Below are 19041 nucleotides of genomic sequence, written 5' to 3'. Positions count from 1 at the left end.
CCTTGAGCACAAAATTGTAATTTTTGAAATGTTGTAAAAGTTTTTATTTCTGTTGAAAAATATTGAGTGTCTATTGGGAACAGAGAATTTAAGTGATCAAGTTGATGATGCTCCGAAATTCAAAGTAAAACAGTTTTTTTAGTCATTAGGAGTTTGCTTGCATACTTCACAATCAAAAGAAATTTGCGGGTAGCATGTTTTGGTAATTGTTTTTAAGCATTCCTTTTTATGACATGTATGGATATTTAGGTTTGAGTTAGAACAGTTTACAAAGTTTGAACACCAAAAAGACATCAATAATTTGTGCCAGTTTATGTTATTAATTTTAGCATTGATATGAGTGAATGTTTTATTGCAACTTAGTGCCAACTCTGGAATTGTGTTATTAAAACTATTTCACTCCCGAGGGGTTCCCCATTGACCAAAGGGGTTAATGGGATTTTTGAGTGAACTGAGGTGTTGTTAACCCTTTCACTCCTGATGGGTTCCCCATTGACGAGTGAAATCATCTGGCGTTATACAGAGTAAAATCTGTAAGTCTCAGTGGCACTTACGCAAGTGAAAGGGTTAAGGAAACAGTTGTTTGACCAAAGCAAGTGAAAAGAAACAAGTTGTTTTTCTCTTAGTTTCACATTCTTTTTAAATAAACAAATTGTTTAGGGCACAAAATAATAATATTATTACCTCTTTTATTTATTTAAACGGGAATCTAACTTTTAGAATTTGAGGATTAAAGCTAAAGAGAAATAAAGATCATTAAATGGAAATTAAATTTGTACTATCTTTGGTGAGGTATGATTAATTTTTCAAGACTTTTGGAAGCAGTGGATATTGTTGAAATTGATCTTTGAAGGCAATCTTTTGATTAAGAGGGTTAAAAGCTTAGCATATTCTGTGAGACAAACATTTAGTAGCCTTTCTGGTGAAAATCTTTCATTGAATTCTTAGTTAAGTTGATGGACCTCTGTCTGTAGGAGATTTCAAATGCAAAAATATGTAACTGATAGAATATTGTTTGCTTGGTTTAGTTTTGAATGCCTGAAACTTGTGTTTTCATTCTGCATGTAATATTAGAAATACTTTTTGCCAGATAAGGTCATCTTTTTTTAGAAATCATGAATTTCTCCTGGAAGCAGAAAGGAGACATATCAGCTAGTGTTTCCTTATTGTTTTCGTGGCATCCTCGCTTACGTTGAGCAATGATTAGTGTTTTTCCTGTATTTGTTGCACTTGGTATTTTACTGACCTTGAAGTTTTTGAATAAGTGATTGCATGCATTTTTTTCAGTTCACTGAAAAGCAGTCTTCCTGTCGGAAGTACACGCCATCCACATTTTTAAACTGTGATGTCGGTGTTGATTGAGTTTTTTAGTGATGGTGGCGAATATACATTAAAAAACACACTTGTTTTGTGTGGGGAGAAATTATTCTTTCTTGAACATTTTAATAATTGGTTGACTGGTTTGAAGTATTTACAAGCACAGACAGCCATTTTACATTATCTGTTTCACCTTGCAAAAGTCACAAGAGCTCACATTAAGCTTAGTATGTGATGGAAATGTTTATGGTATTAAGCTGTAAATGTGTGTAATGTTATCGCTACATTCGGTGTTTATTGACTAAAAGGCTTTACAAAGGGATGTATCATGTTATAATGTTTTCACATGAATGGTGTTGTATTTTTTTAAAGACTTATGCAAATTCCTGCTTGAAGTTATCACTCTTTTAAATAGTTGCTTGAAGAATTTATATCAGGTTGGTTTTCAGAGTTCCAAGTCTCCAAAAATTCCACTTCCTGTTAAAAAAAACTTGAAACTCTAACCGTATGTTTAATGGTATATACCATTTCTTGCTTATTAATTATTGTGGTAAATTTGCAAATCTCAAAGGCCATCTACTTGTTTGGAAGTCAATGAGGTGTATATTTTCTAAGGATTTAAGTTAAAGGAAAATGCAATTATTGGCGGTTTTTAACAATAGTGATATTACACTGTAGTGAAGAAAAACATACCGGTAAGTTCATTTTTGTCAAATTGCAAATTAAAATAGTACTAGTTACTAGAGCAGGTATTTATGAGTTTCCGGGTAAGTTTTAAAATCTACTGTTTGAGATATTATATTGAATAATCACGCATGATAAGTCGTCTTCTCAAAGGATTATAAAATTAATTTGTCCTAAACTAAAATTCGTGACTTAAAACAGTTGCAGTTATGGACTGTATTTGCATGTTGGCAAGCAAGATAACGTGTTCTTATTCTTTCATAGAAATATTCTATTTTTTTATTAGAGGTTCATTTAAACTGTGCTGCAATAGGTTTTTTTTTTACATTGTTAGGGTTGTTAACAGGTGTGGAAGATCTACAACTTTGACAGTTCTGTTAGTTGTGGAACTTTACTAGAGCTACAACATTTTAATTGTAATGGTCAAAACAAGGACACATACACTGTACGAGCCCAGTGCTGTTCACTTTTTTGCAATGGTTTTGTTCTTATGAAAACATTTTTGACAGCCTAATGCCTTTGGATGCAAATTATGGCTATACAGCATCTAATGAAATTAACTTTGAACTTTGGTTTCCAATCTAAATTCATCAGCCTCATTAATTTTTCAAACTCCTTAAATGTCTTATCTCAAAACAAGCTTTGGAAGCAAAAATTTATCCCAGAAGTAGGGGATAAGAGATTAATACAGACTAAATTAACATTAAATTGTAAAGAACAAGAAATCGTTCAGGTGTTTAATAATATAAGATAAGAATACATCTACAGTATTTAGTTTTTAGCCTCTAGCCTTAAGCTCAAGGGTATCAAGTCAGTATATTTAATTGTGTACATTGCACAAGGCTTTCTGAAGTAGCAACTTGTGTATTGTTTCACCAGCAGACATGAGGTATGAACTTGTGTGTTTTGGTTACAGACATGAGAAACTTTCATCTTTTCTGATTTTCATTGAAGTTGTCCGACACACAAGACATTAAGTGAATCTGCTTTCTGATTGGTCCATTCATCCTAATGCAATATATAATATGTAGAGCTTAAAGCATGCAACAAGCTACAATTGTAGGTCATCATGGAGATATCGTTATTATCACATACAAATACATGTATGTTGTGCAAGGGCACATTCCAGTTGTTTACAAATGTACATTTTTATGTCACTGACAGTTTAGTTTGCTGGGAAATATACAGTATCTTTAAATCTCAGAATGACTCATTATAATTAGTGCAGTTATTTTGGGACCCTTCTTTGAAGACTATTGTATTATTTAAAAGTGACAACCTTCTAATTTCAAGGGTAGTTGCTTTAGGAATTTAAGTTGTTTGTTGAAGCAAATTAAACATTTTGTCCATTTAAAATATAGGGCATTATTTTCAGTTATATCACCATTGGGGCGGTTTACTTTCTTTTCATGACAAGTCTACATGTATTCTCAGTGCTGCCACGAAAGGTGACAATAGAGAAGCAGTAGATTGGTATAGGCAGTCTGGTAGAGGCAGTCACACATTATAAATTTGCTTTTTGATTGTTACAAGTACAAACATGTACATGTATATGTAACCTGCAGGTTAAGGGGCTGTTACATTTTATGTGTAAGGTCTCTGTTACTCATTTAATGTAATTATAGAAATGATTCCTTTGTCAAAAGGATAGTTTCTGGGTTCTCAATATTATTGTTGCTGTAATTTTTAGATAGAGAAAAAAATACCTTTCACAACCTGTTTAATGTCATTAAAAAGCATGGTATTTGTTGCGGTTTAGTCCCTGAAGCTTCAATCACAGATCTTGTTTAGATAATCCCCAAGTCTTCATCAGACCTTGAATAATTAGTTATCATTGACCTGGTTGTAATTTCTGGTTATCAGCTTGGAGTCAAAAGCCTCGAGTGTTGAGTGATAACTTAGTGTCTTTGAGCACCCTGCTTTTTTGGATAATGTTAAAGTACTAGTTGACCATTGTTTTTAATAGTTATTCATGTTGGTGTTCTTTATGAAAGTGTACATGGACAAGATGGTTTTGTTAAAAATAATCCTGAAGGGTGACCATTCTGAAAATGGAAGTTGTTTAGAACAATGCTTTCCTGTGAAGTTGTTGCGTCACTAGTCGAAGATTTTTTTTTCAACTTGTGAGTCTTTGGATGAAATCCTTTTAAAAAGGTGACCTAATGGAAGAGTTAAATATGTGCTGGGCCAACTTGTACTTCTTGTTCATTGTAACGTTAGTACAAGATAGATCTCACAGTTGAATTTGTAGGTGGAAATCCTTTAGTGTCACGTGACTTGTCAAAAGAAATCTGTTGAACATCAATAGTTTTTGCCATTGTAGATTCTGTAGATGAAATTTGAGAATGTGATATTTTCATTTCAAATTATGACATGTGTTTATGAAAGCTAGCTGTTGTTCCTGACTTGTTTGTTCGTTTCTTTATTTTTATGTTGATTATACTTGTACAACTAACCGAAAAGAAATTTAAAAAATACATGTACATGTGACTAAACTAGAAGAGACAGAAGGAACTAATTAAACAAACAATACAGATGCATTACAAGCTGTGCTAACAAAATAACCCGTAATAACTACAAATTAGCTGCTATTAATTTATGTTTAATTTTGCCTTAATTAATTAATAAATTACCAAATAGCTGGAATAAAATTGCTTGAAATAGGGCAATTCCATTTATTATTAAAAATACATGTATGCATGCCAGTTTTGTTATTGATTGCAATGCACCTTTTGGTCATTAAAGATTCTTTAAGTTGCAGTTTGAAAAGCAAGAAGAGCAACAATTCTATGACTAGGTTACCAAACTTAAAGCTCTCTGCTGAAAAAAGTGGTTGTATGGAGATTATTTTGCAATCATGTCTCAGACAAGATCCTTGGAAAAAATCCAAATGATGCTAATAGCAGTGAAATCTACATGTACATGTACATGACTGTATTATGCTTACCTTCCTCTGTTTTTGCAATGGCAGATGTGAGACTTTTAAGAAGGATTTCCTGTGTTTGATCACATCCTTTATTGATTGATTTTCTATGTAAAGACTTTTGAAAAAGAAAACACTTTTGCCCTTGAAGAAGGTGAAAGCTCTCCATAATCTGGCTCATTTCTAACAGAAAAGTTTCTGATCATGTTCCTGCACTCTGTGCATGGTTTGGAAGCTGACTTTATCCATTGAAATTTTGGTGTTTCACCAGATTGATGATACTGTATTAATTAAGTTTGTCTGAGTAGCACGGTCAAGGATTACTTACAGTACATGTATTTTCCACCTTTTGGCCTTTTACAGAGATCCTCCTTTGGCAAATAAAACCAACTGGCATTTTCAAAATAAAATCTACATGGTTAACCAAACGTTTATCATTATTAGCCACTGTGTTAAAAAAAGTAGACAGAATTTCTCAGAGGAAAGAGAATTTATTACAAGGAACATGTAGCGCTGGTGAGCCGAAACAGACAGAGATGGACATTGATTGTGATTGAGCGATAATCATTTACCAGTACTCATGTTTGTGGGTTGAATGAGTAGGTTGATTAAATGAGACATCTGTCTCATTCTGCAGCAGAAACATCCATTTCCTGCACACTTGGTAGGATACAATGTACATGTGCACATTGTGTCTTCTTGTTCTTCTTGTGAAGTAGGCCTTATACAAAAGGCTTTCATGGCTGTTTTATGTTTTTGTGTTGAAAATTTATTTATTGAATAATAATCTTGTTGAGATCTTTCAGAACTCTTACAGACTATTATTCTTAAAAAGTTCTTGATTCTCAGTGTTTGGAGTCAAGACTTTCAACCTGTTAATTTAAAGGTGCAATGTAAATTCTGATGTCAACGTCGTGAAACACGTCTTACAGTATAATTTTCATTATTTTACATGTACCGTTGATCAATAAGGAAAACATAAGAGAAAGTATAGTGTGGTTTAATGAGGGGCCATAAAGGGGCCTGTACATGTGAGTAGGTGAAATGGTATGTTGAAATTCAACAAGTTTTAAGCACCATTTGAGAAAAACCGACCTCTTGCATACACTGCTGTTTCTTTTTTCAGCATTTTCCACATCATTGTTCAGTTAATTCATGGCATTAAGTGGATCCAATTTTGATTCATAGCTGTACAGGGGGGTTTCTTAACATCCTCCTTTTAACTGGCTTAGCTCCATTAATCTTTTTGAGTAGAGTAATTTCCTGCTACCCCCGGCTTTGGGCAATGTTACTTGTTCTCCAGGATAATTGGTTCAAAACAATGAGTCCACAATAAAGTTGAAGAAACTTGAACGATTTAATTTTATCTCACTCAAAAACAAAGTACAAACTTCAAGACCTTGTGCTCAGATAAAAAGGGGACTATGCATGTGCGCGTGTACAGGTATACCAACAATTTTCCTTCGTAACATTCTCCCTTCTTGACATGAAATATCAACAAAACTTAAGAGAAGTCTTTTTCTTGGGTTGATAGTTCCAGTGTCAACACTATGGGGTGCAAATCTACCTCCCGTTTGACCATGTACATGTAACAAATGATTCTGGGTGAGAGGGGTCAGATCAATAGGGTCGCTTGACTGGTAGGTCAATGGTCTGGAGTTGATTTAACCTTCTGCTCCCACAATTGCACTCAGAAGTTCTGAGTCTGTAATATCCGCGGAACCCAGGATGGCAATTGGTAGACGGCAGTTCTCTATAAGGGGTTGACCCAAGCTGCAGTTCTTGTCAGTTTCATCCAACTTGAGTATCTCTGAGGCTGTAGCCGGCCTATGGTGATCAATGAAGCGAATGTCTGCTCCACTCTTAGCTCTTTCGCCTGGCATAATTTTTGGACTTCTCTCTTGACAATTCTAGTCTGAGGCCACTCAGAAGGGTCTTGTTCAAGGAGTGATGGTCCACTCCACCATCTTCCCTCTTCATCAAGAGCTGAGACACTGAGACCTCTTGTCAGCAGAACATACTGTATCTCCACAAGGGTTGAATCTCACCCACACTATTTGCCACAAATGGTTTGAACCTCCAGCTCTGTCCACGGATCCAGTATATTACATGTACACTGTATGTCCATGCCACCGAACCAATGGTTTGAAGTCCCAAAACCGCAACCATTAACTGTAATTGAGGTATACTGATGGTCTGCAGGGGTGCAACAGGTGATCTTTATGCAACAAGATGACAGCTTATGGCTTGTCCCAGTCCACACCACTTGCCCACATCTCTTAAAGTAGAACTTTTGTATGCACTGTGTATGGAGACAGGAAACCCAAAGGGCCAAACAAGGTTGCTACCTTCTTTAGAAAACTGCATTGGAATAGCCATGCTTCTCAGGGGATGGACTCCCCCTCAGTGGTGACATTGGCTCTTGATGCGTTTGATGAATCGCCTTCTTTAGCTACCACTGCTGTCTCCTCTTTTTTAGATCGTCATGAAGCAACCGATAACGGCGGGAACGACACCCTTTCAATCCACAGAATCTACTCTGCTCCTGAAGCATGCTTCTCCACAGTGTCCATCACTGAGACATCTAAAACACAGTTTACATGTATGCTCTTTAGCTATGTTCCATTCGTGACTGTCATCTATTGACATTTTCTTAAAGTTCTCACAGGCTACGAAACCATGAGATTCCTTGTGGGCTTTGCATTTCTGCACATCTTCTTGGGGTCAGGGTCTTCTTTGGCAAGGAATGCTCGCTCTTTTGTGGACCCTCTGAGTACACCTGTTATTGTTTCAGAAGTTGTGGTAAAAAAACTCTGACCCTCTGTCAATAAACTCTCTTACAGTCTTTACACTCTCAAATCTACGGTTGTCACAGACCCACTGCCTATACTCTACCAGAAGATTCTTGTTGAACTTGTGTTGTATAGTGATATCCAGGGGCCTATTGTCGAACTCTGCTTCCTGGTTCGCATCTGTAAGGTTAACTACTACTGCATCTAATAGCTCCACCAATTGTTCAAACACCTTCCTTATTCCCTTCTCTTACATTATTCCTGAAGTCGTAATGTCATCACTCTGCGTTTCCCACCATACTTTCATTCTAGATGAGACTTGGCTGTTTCATAGGCCTGCTGCTGCAGTGTACCCCAGGTTTTTGATTACTTTAAAGGGCTCAACTTGGAGGCACCTGTGTGATCAGAACAGCTTGTATTCTGGCGAGGCTCTGACCTGCTGCTGGTCAACGCATGAGAAGGAGGCTGCCTTCCAGGCTTCATGATTCCTCTTGTTGCCAGAAAATGTGGCAAGAGCTGTAGTAGAGTCAATACTGACTTGGTCAAAGGTCAATAGTAAGACCATTTTACAGTAACTGTTGTAGCTACATGTATGTTACCTGACCAAAGAATGGAAGTGAGGCTGCTGGTGACCCTGTTTTGATACGAACCTTTTCCTCTTCCAGTGTTCATGGACATGTTGTCTAATTTGAATAACAAGACCAAAATGTACATGATAAAAAGCAGCGAGGTCTGTATCATTGCAAGGTCACTGGCAGCCTTACAGCCATCCATAGGGTCTGCCATACAGTAGGTCACTGAGCAAACAACTGTAAAATGGCCTATTGTGCATGCTTGTATGTATGTATGTGTGTATGTACTGTTATTTTGTTGTATTTATTTTATGTTTTACAGTTATTAGTGGTTATTTCAGAGTACAATGCATTATATTCGTATGGTCAAATACCAAGTCATAAAATTAGAAAAAAAAAAATTCTGTGATAGCCTCCCTCTTTTAATAAGGATGTAATTTTAGATCACCTGGTAACATGGACACAAATTGTGAAATACATGTTCAATATTTATTCTATGTCAGAATGTTAAAATAACACAATGAAAAAAAAAGCTAATTGCACAACATTTCAAAATTGTACTGTAGACTTTACAGTAGTACTGTTTAATACGAAATTAAGTTTTTTTTTTCAATCTGTGTATTGGATGTTAGCTGTGAATGTCAATAGGGCACAAAAGTGTATAAAAATCAACAGTTATGTGATAATATCCTTTACAAAATAACTAATGACTTTTCAATTTACAGTACTGTCATTTTTGATATTGATGTGTTTGACAAACGTTCCTGAAATACCTTTTATAGATGCGAGTATCACATCATGTACATGCACCCTTTTCTCTAGTTTTAAAATAGTTCTACCTTTCAAGAATAGTTGATTGCTTTTATGTGATACGTAATTAACTGTATTGTGCATGTTTTACTTGATAACAACATCCTTTTCATTTCTGAGCATATTTAGATTCCAACTATTTATATTTTGAAATAATTATTAGTCAACTATAATTCTGTAGTACATGAATATTATAACTATCAAGAGTACTTACAGTAGTTTTGTTCAGTTGATGTAACAATACATGTATATTATTCTTGTTAGAATTTTGTTGTTCCCATGAAATGAATGATCACTGCGGCTCAGCGTTAATTCTTAACCAATACAACCTTTGAGGAATTTTTTTAAGCTTGGGCATAATGTTTTTTTTCTAAAGTTGATATTGCTGAGTAGAATCTTTAAGCGCCTTTGAGGCTTATTATTATTATCTTGGTATAATATTATTTTGTCATGCGTACGAAGTATACTTGTACATCAGGTGATCTTATGCTGTTCAATGAATGTTGATACTAAGGAATGCATTTCTTTCTGGAGACAACCAATGAAGAACGTTTTCAGTGAAGGTGATGTCCAGTTCCCTGTGTTTGTGGATGTTGGGAATAATGATAATTATTGTCCACTCAACTATACGTACGGGTGGGGTCCAAATTTGGACAAAATCCCAGTCCAAGTGGTCATGCTAGGGACAAGGTTTGTCCTGACATGCAGCCACCCTGGTCGGACAAAAAAAATGTCCACACTTGTTAAGTGGGAGGCCTGTGGCAGACCACTTCATAAGTTGCCCGGCCTCTCATTTTCATTGTCTTTTTTTTTTTTAATTTTTAAAAACTTTTTCAAATGGCTCAAGTCTTTTGCATTGTCTGTAGCCGTTAGCAACCAAAACATGGTAGCCTGCTATTTGATTGACAGGAAAATCCTTGTGTTTCATGATTTAACTTCAGACATGAAAGTATTACTTTTGTGCTGTAGCACGATTGGAATCATGTGCAAGGTCTTATGAAGTAAAATCACTTGACGTCAAGTCAAGATTCATGTGGGAAGGCACAGTTGCTTTTGGAGGAATTTTAAGAAAATCTTTCAAGATTCCATTCAAAATGTCTGTAGTTCCACAGGGATATAACTGCTCTTCTCTGCAAGTCGAAGTATTAATAAAGAATTGAAATAGCCGCAGGTGATGGTCATGTGTGACACGGTTCAAGCAAATGGGAACAATTTGAAAAACAAAATTTCTTGGAACATTGACCAGATTTACATATGATACACTACTCATTGAACCCAATTTGTGTAATAGTACTCTGATATTTCTTGGTGACCAATCAAAGCTAAAAATGCAACCTACGAGTTTTTAGAAGTTTTTTGGGACCAATGTATTTAATACTTAACAGTATATTTAATGTTTGAAATATTCACGTGCACATGTATTTTCAGTGAATCACAGACAGGAAATCACTGGAGCATGGAAATAATGCGACATATTTTACGAGGCACAGTATTTAATTTAAGCAAATTGGAACAAAGCACTTTTCTGCCACAATGATTATACGTTGATTTTGTCTACTATAGTCCACTTAATATGAAAATTTGTTCTTTTACATTAAACAGTGTTTAAAATCTAAAGAGACATTGTTGTTATTTAATCAATAAATCTCAACAGAGTTTTCATTGTAGCGATCTTGACTTGATCAGGGAAGGATACATCTTCGACATTGTAATTTGAGCAAAGTAAAAATTGGCGTCTAGATGGTTTCCACAGTGACATCATCAATTTACAAAATGAAAATCGCGAGGTCTTCTGAATTTTTATCTGAACGAGGGTTGCAGACGAGCTACATGTACCGGTAGAAATAAATCTTATTTCCAGTTCTGTAACATCTTTGTTTTGAAAATACAGCATTTTGAATTTCCGAATTGTCACCTTGCGTAACACCATGATACAGTACAGAGCTAGTTGAAAAACATGTTTCTTCCTATGATTCTCAGAAGTTCGAACGTTTCAAGTACATAATGATATGTCTTCATACACATGTATTTTTATCTCATGAGCGAAAGTAAGCGCTTTCGTGGCAAAGTGACTCCAGGTGTTTTTGTTGATTACTGGCTGCCATTTCGGTGGGCCAAGGACGTTCCGCCAACATGGCGGCATCGTGTGAAATGCTTAGGCAAATTAATAACTCAGAAACGATGTACTGCACAGACCTGAGAATTGGAGAGGTGGTTTATATATTTGTCTTTACAACATTTCAAGTTGTTGGCTTCTTTTATTGAACGGTTTCAAATTTGTTTTTTTGTTTCGTGACATTGAAAACGAGCAAAACATACGTGCACTGCCTAATGCTGTGTTGACAATAATTATTGTTCCTTTTGTCTTTTTGTTCTATTCTAATGTTTTTGCTTTCTTTTTTTGTCATTGTAGTCGAACAAAATACATTTGTACAAATCCTGAAATGTTTCAGCTTTTGTTTGTGTTAACATTGCAGTGTATTTAATTTAATCAATGTAAATGAGTTTCGCGAAACACCTCTTGCGAATTTTGAAATCCAAACTACATGAATATGGGTGGGTGTGTTTACAGTTTGGGCGTAGCATTGACCGTAAGATGCCGTGAAACGTAAGGTGCAAATGAAAACAAATCAAAATGAAACTTAGCCATTATGCTCCACGGCCATAATTTATATTAAAAGGCCACCTTCGCATTTGGCTTTCTGGAGTGAAAATATAATTTATTTTGCTTCGTAACAGAAGACCCTAGTCAGCCTGTGCGGTCAGACTGATTGTTTGCCAGTCAAAACCTCAAATTTACCGGACAAATGACCAGTGCTTATTTGCAGGCTTGCATGAGAGTTGGAGATCATCACCACTTTCCCAACCTCCAACTCTCGTGTATTTCAATTTCTGCAGTTGAAATACAGTACAGTTAGTAGTAATTATTACCTCTATTCTATTATTCAGACTGATTTATGTGGCTTGAAGTGGAGGAAGTATGTTTTCAGCCAAGCATGTGGAGGCAACCCCATCGAGGATCCTGTGTTAAAGTCATTTTCATTGGTCCTCAATCATGACATCTTGTGTGCATGGCGGAGGAGCCCATTGACAGGTTGTCAATCAAATCGTGATACAAACAGCATCAACAGTGCAAAGGAGTTGTGGATATTCTGGTTTGGTGATGATCCTAATTTACAAGGGATTGTTTCTGCAGAACTGAAAGGTAAACCATGAGATAATTCACCTCAAGCCGACATGTATTTCTTTCAGAGGTTTTCAAAAAACGTTAGGGTCCGAAAAGCCATGATGGCACTTTTTTGAATGTATGATGCGCTTTAAAAAAGCCACTTTTGCAATATACTTTGAAAAATGGAAAAAAAAAGCATCATAATTGCAGAGTGTCGTGTTTTGAACTTTTTGAGGTACTAAAGGATTAGTTGCATCTCAAATAATTAAAATACATGTACCATTAAGAACTGCATTACATGGTGGTGCCTGAAATATCCAAAAACTTCCACTATTGAAGCCCAAATTTGGAGTATTTTCGGCGGCGACTTCTGTGTCCACGTTTGTGTCAAGTGCGGTGATCAATGATTGAGCACATGCGTTTTGAGGCAGCAGTCCAGAAGTTGATGTAAGCTGCCTGATTTACTAACTACGTTTGAAACATGACACAGTGACATCTGGAAAGGTCTTTTCAGTCAAGACAGATGAAATACAATGCACGCAGCTGTACAGAATGCAAAAGAGCCTTATAGGGGGCTATGTCAGGCCATTTTAACAAATTTTGTATGGATAGAAAATGACTGATTGTTGAGAGCTCGTTTAATTAAGTGGATATGTCACTTTGTTTCTTACATGTAGGTTAAATTGCAACCTAAATAGGTCATTTTGTTTGAACCTGGATCAAGTTGTTTCAACCTAGATCAAGTTGGGGCAGGTACAAAACCCAGGTCACAGGTCATTGTTTTACCTTTAGAGATCATAGTATCCTAAACATTCATTAAAGCTAACCTTAAGCCTAAAAAGGCTTTAAAAAAGTTTTTAGGTCTAATGTTAGCATTATTTTGTAAACAGTTCGGGTTGTTTCTTTATTGATAAAACAATGACCTGTGACCTGTGTTTTGTACCTGCCCCAAACTGATCTAGGATGAAACAACTTGAGCTAGGTAGACACAAGTTGACCCACGTTGAAACAAAATGACCTAGTTTGGTTGCAATTTAACCTAAGGAACAAAATGACCTGCAACAGATATCCCGTGGGTCATGTACTCTCTCTGCATAAAAAGCCAAACTTTAATGATATTAGTGTTGTGTTCAAATACACTAATTTGTGCTCCAGGATGTAGGAAATGCATTTCAAATTTTTCTGGGGGAGGATACTCCTGGACACTGCTACAAGCTCATGCCCTTAGAAAGTGTTCCTTTTGTGTGCGTTGTCCGTTCTCCGCCTACTCTTCAAGTTTTTCTGCCTACCAAAATTGTTGTTGAAAACCCTGCTTTTAATTGCATTCAAGTTGCATTCTAGTGCATAAAAAGCTTTGCTGCTTTTGTGAAATTCATGCCTGGTGCCAATATCGAAGATCAATACATGTAATTATGTGGTGTTCTTTTCTTACTATTTGACTTTTTAGAATCATGCCATGGGTGCTGGGAGGATGGTTTGCCTCATGAACCAAGGTCACTGCTGTTTAAAGCTTTGCATAATTTACTAGAAAGGTAATTTTTATCTGTGCCTTCTTATACACATGGTGAACTCTGCTATGATTTTGATGAAGTGCGTAAATGTCATTTTGAGACTTAAGATTTTTTTTTCGTGTTCGTTGTACCTGAAACAATGTCTCAAAAGTGCAAGATTAGTTTTGCAAGAAAACAATCTCTTGCAAAGAAAGAAACCGGTATTTTGCCCCCAAAACAGATTGACTTGTACACGGGTATCTACATGTAAGAAAACTACACTTTTGTCCTCACAAATTAGGGGGTCAACTTATACGTGGGAAAGTACAGTATTATTATTATTATTATTATTATTATTATTATTATTATTATTATTATTATTATTCATGTATTTCCCATCCTTGGACGGAAGATATCAAAGTGCTTTAACAAGGCGTGTTGTTTGTCTGAAATCATTTTATTTGTTGAGCTTAAACTCTGAGCACTGTTTCACAGAATCAAGGCAGAAGCTTAACCCAATCCCCACCTCAAGTTCCCCCTATCAGCAAGTAAAATCATCTGATGTTAGGCAGAGTAAAATCTATAAGTCATACACCCAGGTAGGGTAGGGTTTAACAGGACATCTTAATGGACCTAGGTGCCCCACGATACCCCCGGTTGACGATTGAAATCATCTGGCGTTAGACAGAGTAAAATCTGTTAAGTCTCACTCCCAGGAGCCAATATACGGACCTTTAGATTCTAGGACGAAGACGAGAATGAGTATGAGATTTGACTGCCCATTTTTAGGGAAAATATTTTGAAAATATATAACATGGGTGGTTAATCTTGCTCTATGTTAGCAGTGTAGGTTGCTCAGTTATTCTTATTGCTGGTAGGTAACTGAGCCTTTTTGCTGATCGAAAAAAGCCAAAACTGCTACCGTGTTGTTGACTTGTTTTGACACGATGACATGTTTGCAAAACCTCGTACTAAAATGACAACGGTTTCGCGTTTTTCCCACGAAAATGATGCTGGTTTGCGTGCGCTCACTGTTGTTCTATGAAAAAGTCTCTTATTCCTAGTGGTTCTCGTCCTAGAATCTAAAGCTCTCTAGTGAGTTAATGGTGGGGGCATAGTTTTCAACTTATTAACTTATTGACCACTCAGCAGGTGCCCTACAGTGTAGGACGCGCCCAATTGAAGAGTAATGTGGTCGGACATTAGACAGCATAAAATCTGTTATACTGTACATACTGTAAGTCTCACTCCCAGGAGTCAGTGGGTGAACCCATTCATACCAAAAGTGCTGCCAATTGCCGAGTAAAATTGTCTTGGTTTGAGAGTAATTAAAATCTACACTTCTCGCTCTCAAGTGGAGAAGGGCTAACATTATCTGCATAACTACATTGTATGCTTTTTGTAGGTGCCTGTTGTCTCGGAAATTTGTTCGTTTGGGAAAGTGGTTTACAAAGCCATGTGAAGGTGGAGAGAATTTTAATTCAAGGTGAGGTGTTCTTTGCTGTTGAAAATTATAATTTGGCTAAAATATGAAATTTACGCTGCAAAGTTCAAATAGGGTCACACTGGCCAGTGGTATTTCTCTTGTGCTGCAGGGGCACCTTGAAACATTGCAGAGTCACATTGTGCTAAACGTTGTAGGCCATATTGTGGATCTTTGTTTTACATGCTTAGTTAATTAACCCTAAGCTACAATCTAAGACATAATTAGTTGGGACACTTGAGCTGCACTTCAATTTTAACTTACGAATAATGCCTGCTCCCTCTCCCCCCTCAATGTTGCCTTAGAAAAATTTTTTTCTCGCCTGAGCAACTAAGTATTTATACCGTTCCGACTTTTGTCAACATTGAGGGGGGAAAGAGCAAAAACTGTCCCAACAATTATGTCTTAGATTGTAGGATGCTGACATGCTCAGTTAATTAACCCTAAGCTAGGATGCTGACATGCTTAGTTAATTAACCCTAGCTAGGATGCTGACATGCTTAGTTAATTAACCCTAGCTAGGATGCTGACATGCTTAGTTAATTAACCCTAAGTTAGGATGCTGACATGCTTAGTTAATTAACCCTAGCTAGGATGCTGACATGCTTAGTTAATTAACCCTAAGCTAGAATGCTGACATGCTTAGTTAATTAACCCTTAGCTAGGATGCTGACATGCTTAGTTAATTAACCCTAGCGAGGATGCCCCCAGTTGACAAGTAAAATCGTCTGGCGTTAGACAGAGTAAAATCTGTTAAGTCTCGCTCCCAGGGGCTATCAATAAATTTGAATGGTTATAATTATTAAAAGTAGGTGGCCATAAAAGGGAGCTTGGCTCACTTGACTGAGGATCGATTTAGCGTTTTCAGCATGGACGCGGTGTTGTTTCATCAGATTAGGTGCAAGACTGGCATCTATTCAGTTAAATATTGTTCCAGGCCTTCCACACCATTCGCACGAATGATCGAGCTTGAGCAGTTTTGGCGTGATTTCTCTTGTTTAATCCTTGTAAAATAATTTTTATGTCATCAGTTCCACTCAAAACGGGGGAAGAATGTTCGATCATAATTTAACAAAATGTAAGACTTTTCATCTTGACCGGTGGTAAAATGAGGTGAGATGAAAGTAGCCAGCTGAAGATGGCTTCTTAGCTGGTGGTTTTGGCCAACTACCAGCCCTTGTTGACAGCCCTGCACTCTCAGTAGTTAGTGGGTTGAATAACTGAAGTTATACCTTAGTGAATTATAGTTGTACGTGTGGGTCCTTAATTAGACTCTTGTTGACAAGTTTGAGTGACACTTCCACATTCCTAGCAAAGTCAAGTGGTTTTTATGTCCTCAGTGGGATAATGTAACTATTCAGATAGTTCATTTGAATACTCAGCATAGAGGTCATGTTATTTAATATGATTTCTGTGTCATACATGTGAGTGACACTGATTTGCACATGTGGCGATCTTAATTCTCCAAAATAATAATGATGTATGCTGCTTTTGATGACTTAAATTCTTTTGTCCTTTCAGTGATCATTTGTCCTTCTCCTTCTCATTCTTTGTCCATGGTGAAAGTACAGTTTGCACTGCTGTTGAAATCCAACATCAACAAAGTGTGCGTCATCTTACTCTTGAGGATGTTGCAGTTGCTGCAAGCAAACAGGATGGACTTCCAGGTAACAACAAGGAAATCTGACTGTCTATAAAATTTGCATTCCACTCGTCTTAACAGTGCAACAATCAATAATTTTCAGTGTTGCTGGTGCCGTATGGTCTGTCTGGATTTCTTACTGGTCAATCAAGTCACTTTGATGATGCAGTGTCAGTCAAACTGATTGAAGAATGGAGAAAGTTTTATCCACTTGACTTTGGCACTGATTGGAGTGAAGCTGCAGGTCAGTGCTTTGATAAAGGGATCCCTGTGGCAGCCATGGTTGTTTTGGGGGAAACTCAGATGTGGTATCCATCCATGTACATAGTGGTACCGCAAACAGGGTGTGGAAAAGCTGGTAAGTGGTATGTCAAACGTGCAATAGTTAAGGGCAAGTTAAGTTAAGTAACAATGAGGAGGAAGCATAATTTGCTAGTGTTTTTGTTGCTTAGTGTGCTGTTATACTGTTATACGTTGCATTGTGTACATGTATGCACATTACTCTGATAGTGTTACGTGCATCATGTGCATGTCCTTAGTTTCTTTTAGTTGGCAGTCGCTAGGGTTTTCTCCTTTCTTTTTCAACTTTTGTCTGGTAAAAGTAATAATTTCCTATTAAACAGTCCTCTACCTGTAACCTTACACTCTACATGTACCCTTTCCTTGAAACATTCACAAAAAAATTTATGTTTTGAAAATACTGTATCTGCATGATGAAGTAGAATGGCCATTTGGGAAATTTAGATTTATCACTATTCAAACACCCTGCAGCCATTAATTTTATTTTTGTAATCTCTTTTATACCTACATGTAGCGGGAATTTTGTTCATTGTATTTGCTTGTGTTGAGTTATGCTCCATGCACGCAGGAAGCTGAAAAAAGAACATTAATGAAAAACTGTTAAAGTTTCTTTTTTAATTAATTCTCTTCAGCCTTTCCATTGGTGTGTCATATATCTTGGTATGGCCACATCTGATTGCTTGGAACTAAATGTTCAGTGCTTGAAATTAAAAAAAAAAAAATTGAAGTAGCTTTGGTGTCTAACTGCTGAGAAAGATAAGTTGCCAATAAGATTTAATCTTCCATGAAATGATATATGAAATGGATCATATATGAACTGTGGATATGAAATCAAGTGAAGCTATGATCCTTGCAGTTGTGAATGCAATTTTAGCAATTGCGTAGAGAAGCCTGAAAATTTCAGGACTTTAATGGGGTTTGAACCCATGAACTTCCGATACCAGTGCGACGCTCTAACCAACTGAGCTATAAAGCCACTGACCTTGGGAGCTGGTCATTTGTGGGTTCTAATGTTCCCGTGAGGAATCAATAAAGGATGAAATGATATATGAAATGGATCATATATGAACTGCGGATATGAAATCAAGTGAAGCTATGATCCTTGCAGTTATGAACGCAATTTTTGCAACTACGTAAAGAAGCCTTCAATGCCCAACATCATTGGCTTCACAGCTCAGTTAGTTAGAGCGTCGCACCGGTATCGTGAGGTCATGGGTTCAAAGCCTGTTGAAGTCCTGAATTTTTCAGGCTTCTTTATGTAACTGCAAAAATTGCGTTCATAACTGCGAGGATCATAGCTTCACTTGAAGTAAATTCTAGTCAGCAGAAAGTATAGGAACCCCAAAGGCAGGAAAACAAAATTATTCAAATCGTTCCATTAACGCTCACTGCAAGACAATCTTATCACATAAATTATGCTCAATGCACGAGCAAAAATTAATGTAAATATAGCAAATAAAACTGCTGAAGTCGATGCTAGCTGTCATGTTGTACATGTGAGTGAAATGCGAGTAAGCTGGCAGAATGATACAAATTCTTTCCAGATCTCCTCTTGCAAATGAAAATCTTGTGGTTTATACAGGGCGTAAAATTGCGCCTAATACAGGCGCCAATGCGACTAAATTTTTTACTTTGGCGGCCAAATCCTGAAAATTAGTCGCCAAATTGGCGACTAGAATCACACCTTACCTAGAGATCTAGTGATTGTTGAAGATTTGTAAAGATAAATCTGCAGCAAAGTTCCTCGTTAAGCTCGTTTCCAAAACGCAGCACATGCACGATTTTGAACGTAAATCTATCGTCACTAGACGCCATCTTGGGTTTAGTTCAATTCAAAAGGCAGCAAAGGCCAAATTTTT

At 36.7% G+C, this 19041-nt stretch overlaps 1 protein-coding gene across 2 annotated transcripts in view; it reads left to right on the top strand.

The window, feature by feature from the left end:
- Positions 1-19041, top strand: part of LOC138046922 (mediator of RNA polymerase II transcription subunit 13-like) — a 49341-nt gene that overhangs the window by 1921 nt on the left and 28379 nt on the right. For both annotated transcript variants that reach the window (XM_068893548.1, XM_068893549.1), the window contains exons 2-6: positions 12048-12303; positions 13715-13799; positions 15163-15243; positions 16762-16907; positions 16986-17240. In XM_068893548.1, the coding sequence (XP_068749649.1) occupies positions 12048-12303; positions 13715-13799; positions 15163-15243; positions 16762-16907; positions 16986-17240 (823 nt within the window). The remainder of the gene's footprint in view (positions 1-12047; positions 12304-13714; positions 13800-15162; positions 15244-16761; positions 16908-16985; positions 17241-19041) is intronic.

The sequence above is a fragment of the Montipora capricornis genome, chromosome 4 (genome assembly GCF_036669925.1).
Source record: "Montipora capricornis isolate CH-2021 chromosome 4, ASM3666992v2, whole genome shotgun sequence".
NCBI lineage: Eukaryota > Metazoa > Cnidaria > Anthozoa > Scleractinia > Acroporidae > Montipora > Montipora capricornis.
This window is presented reverse-complemented; position numbering and strand designations above follow the sequence as displayed.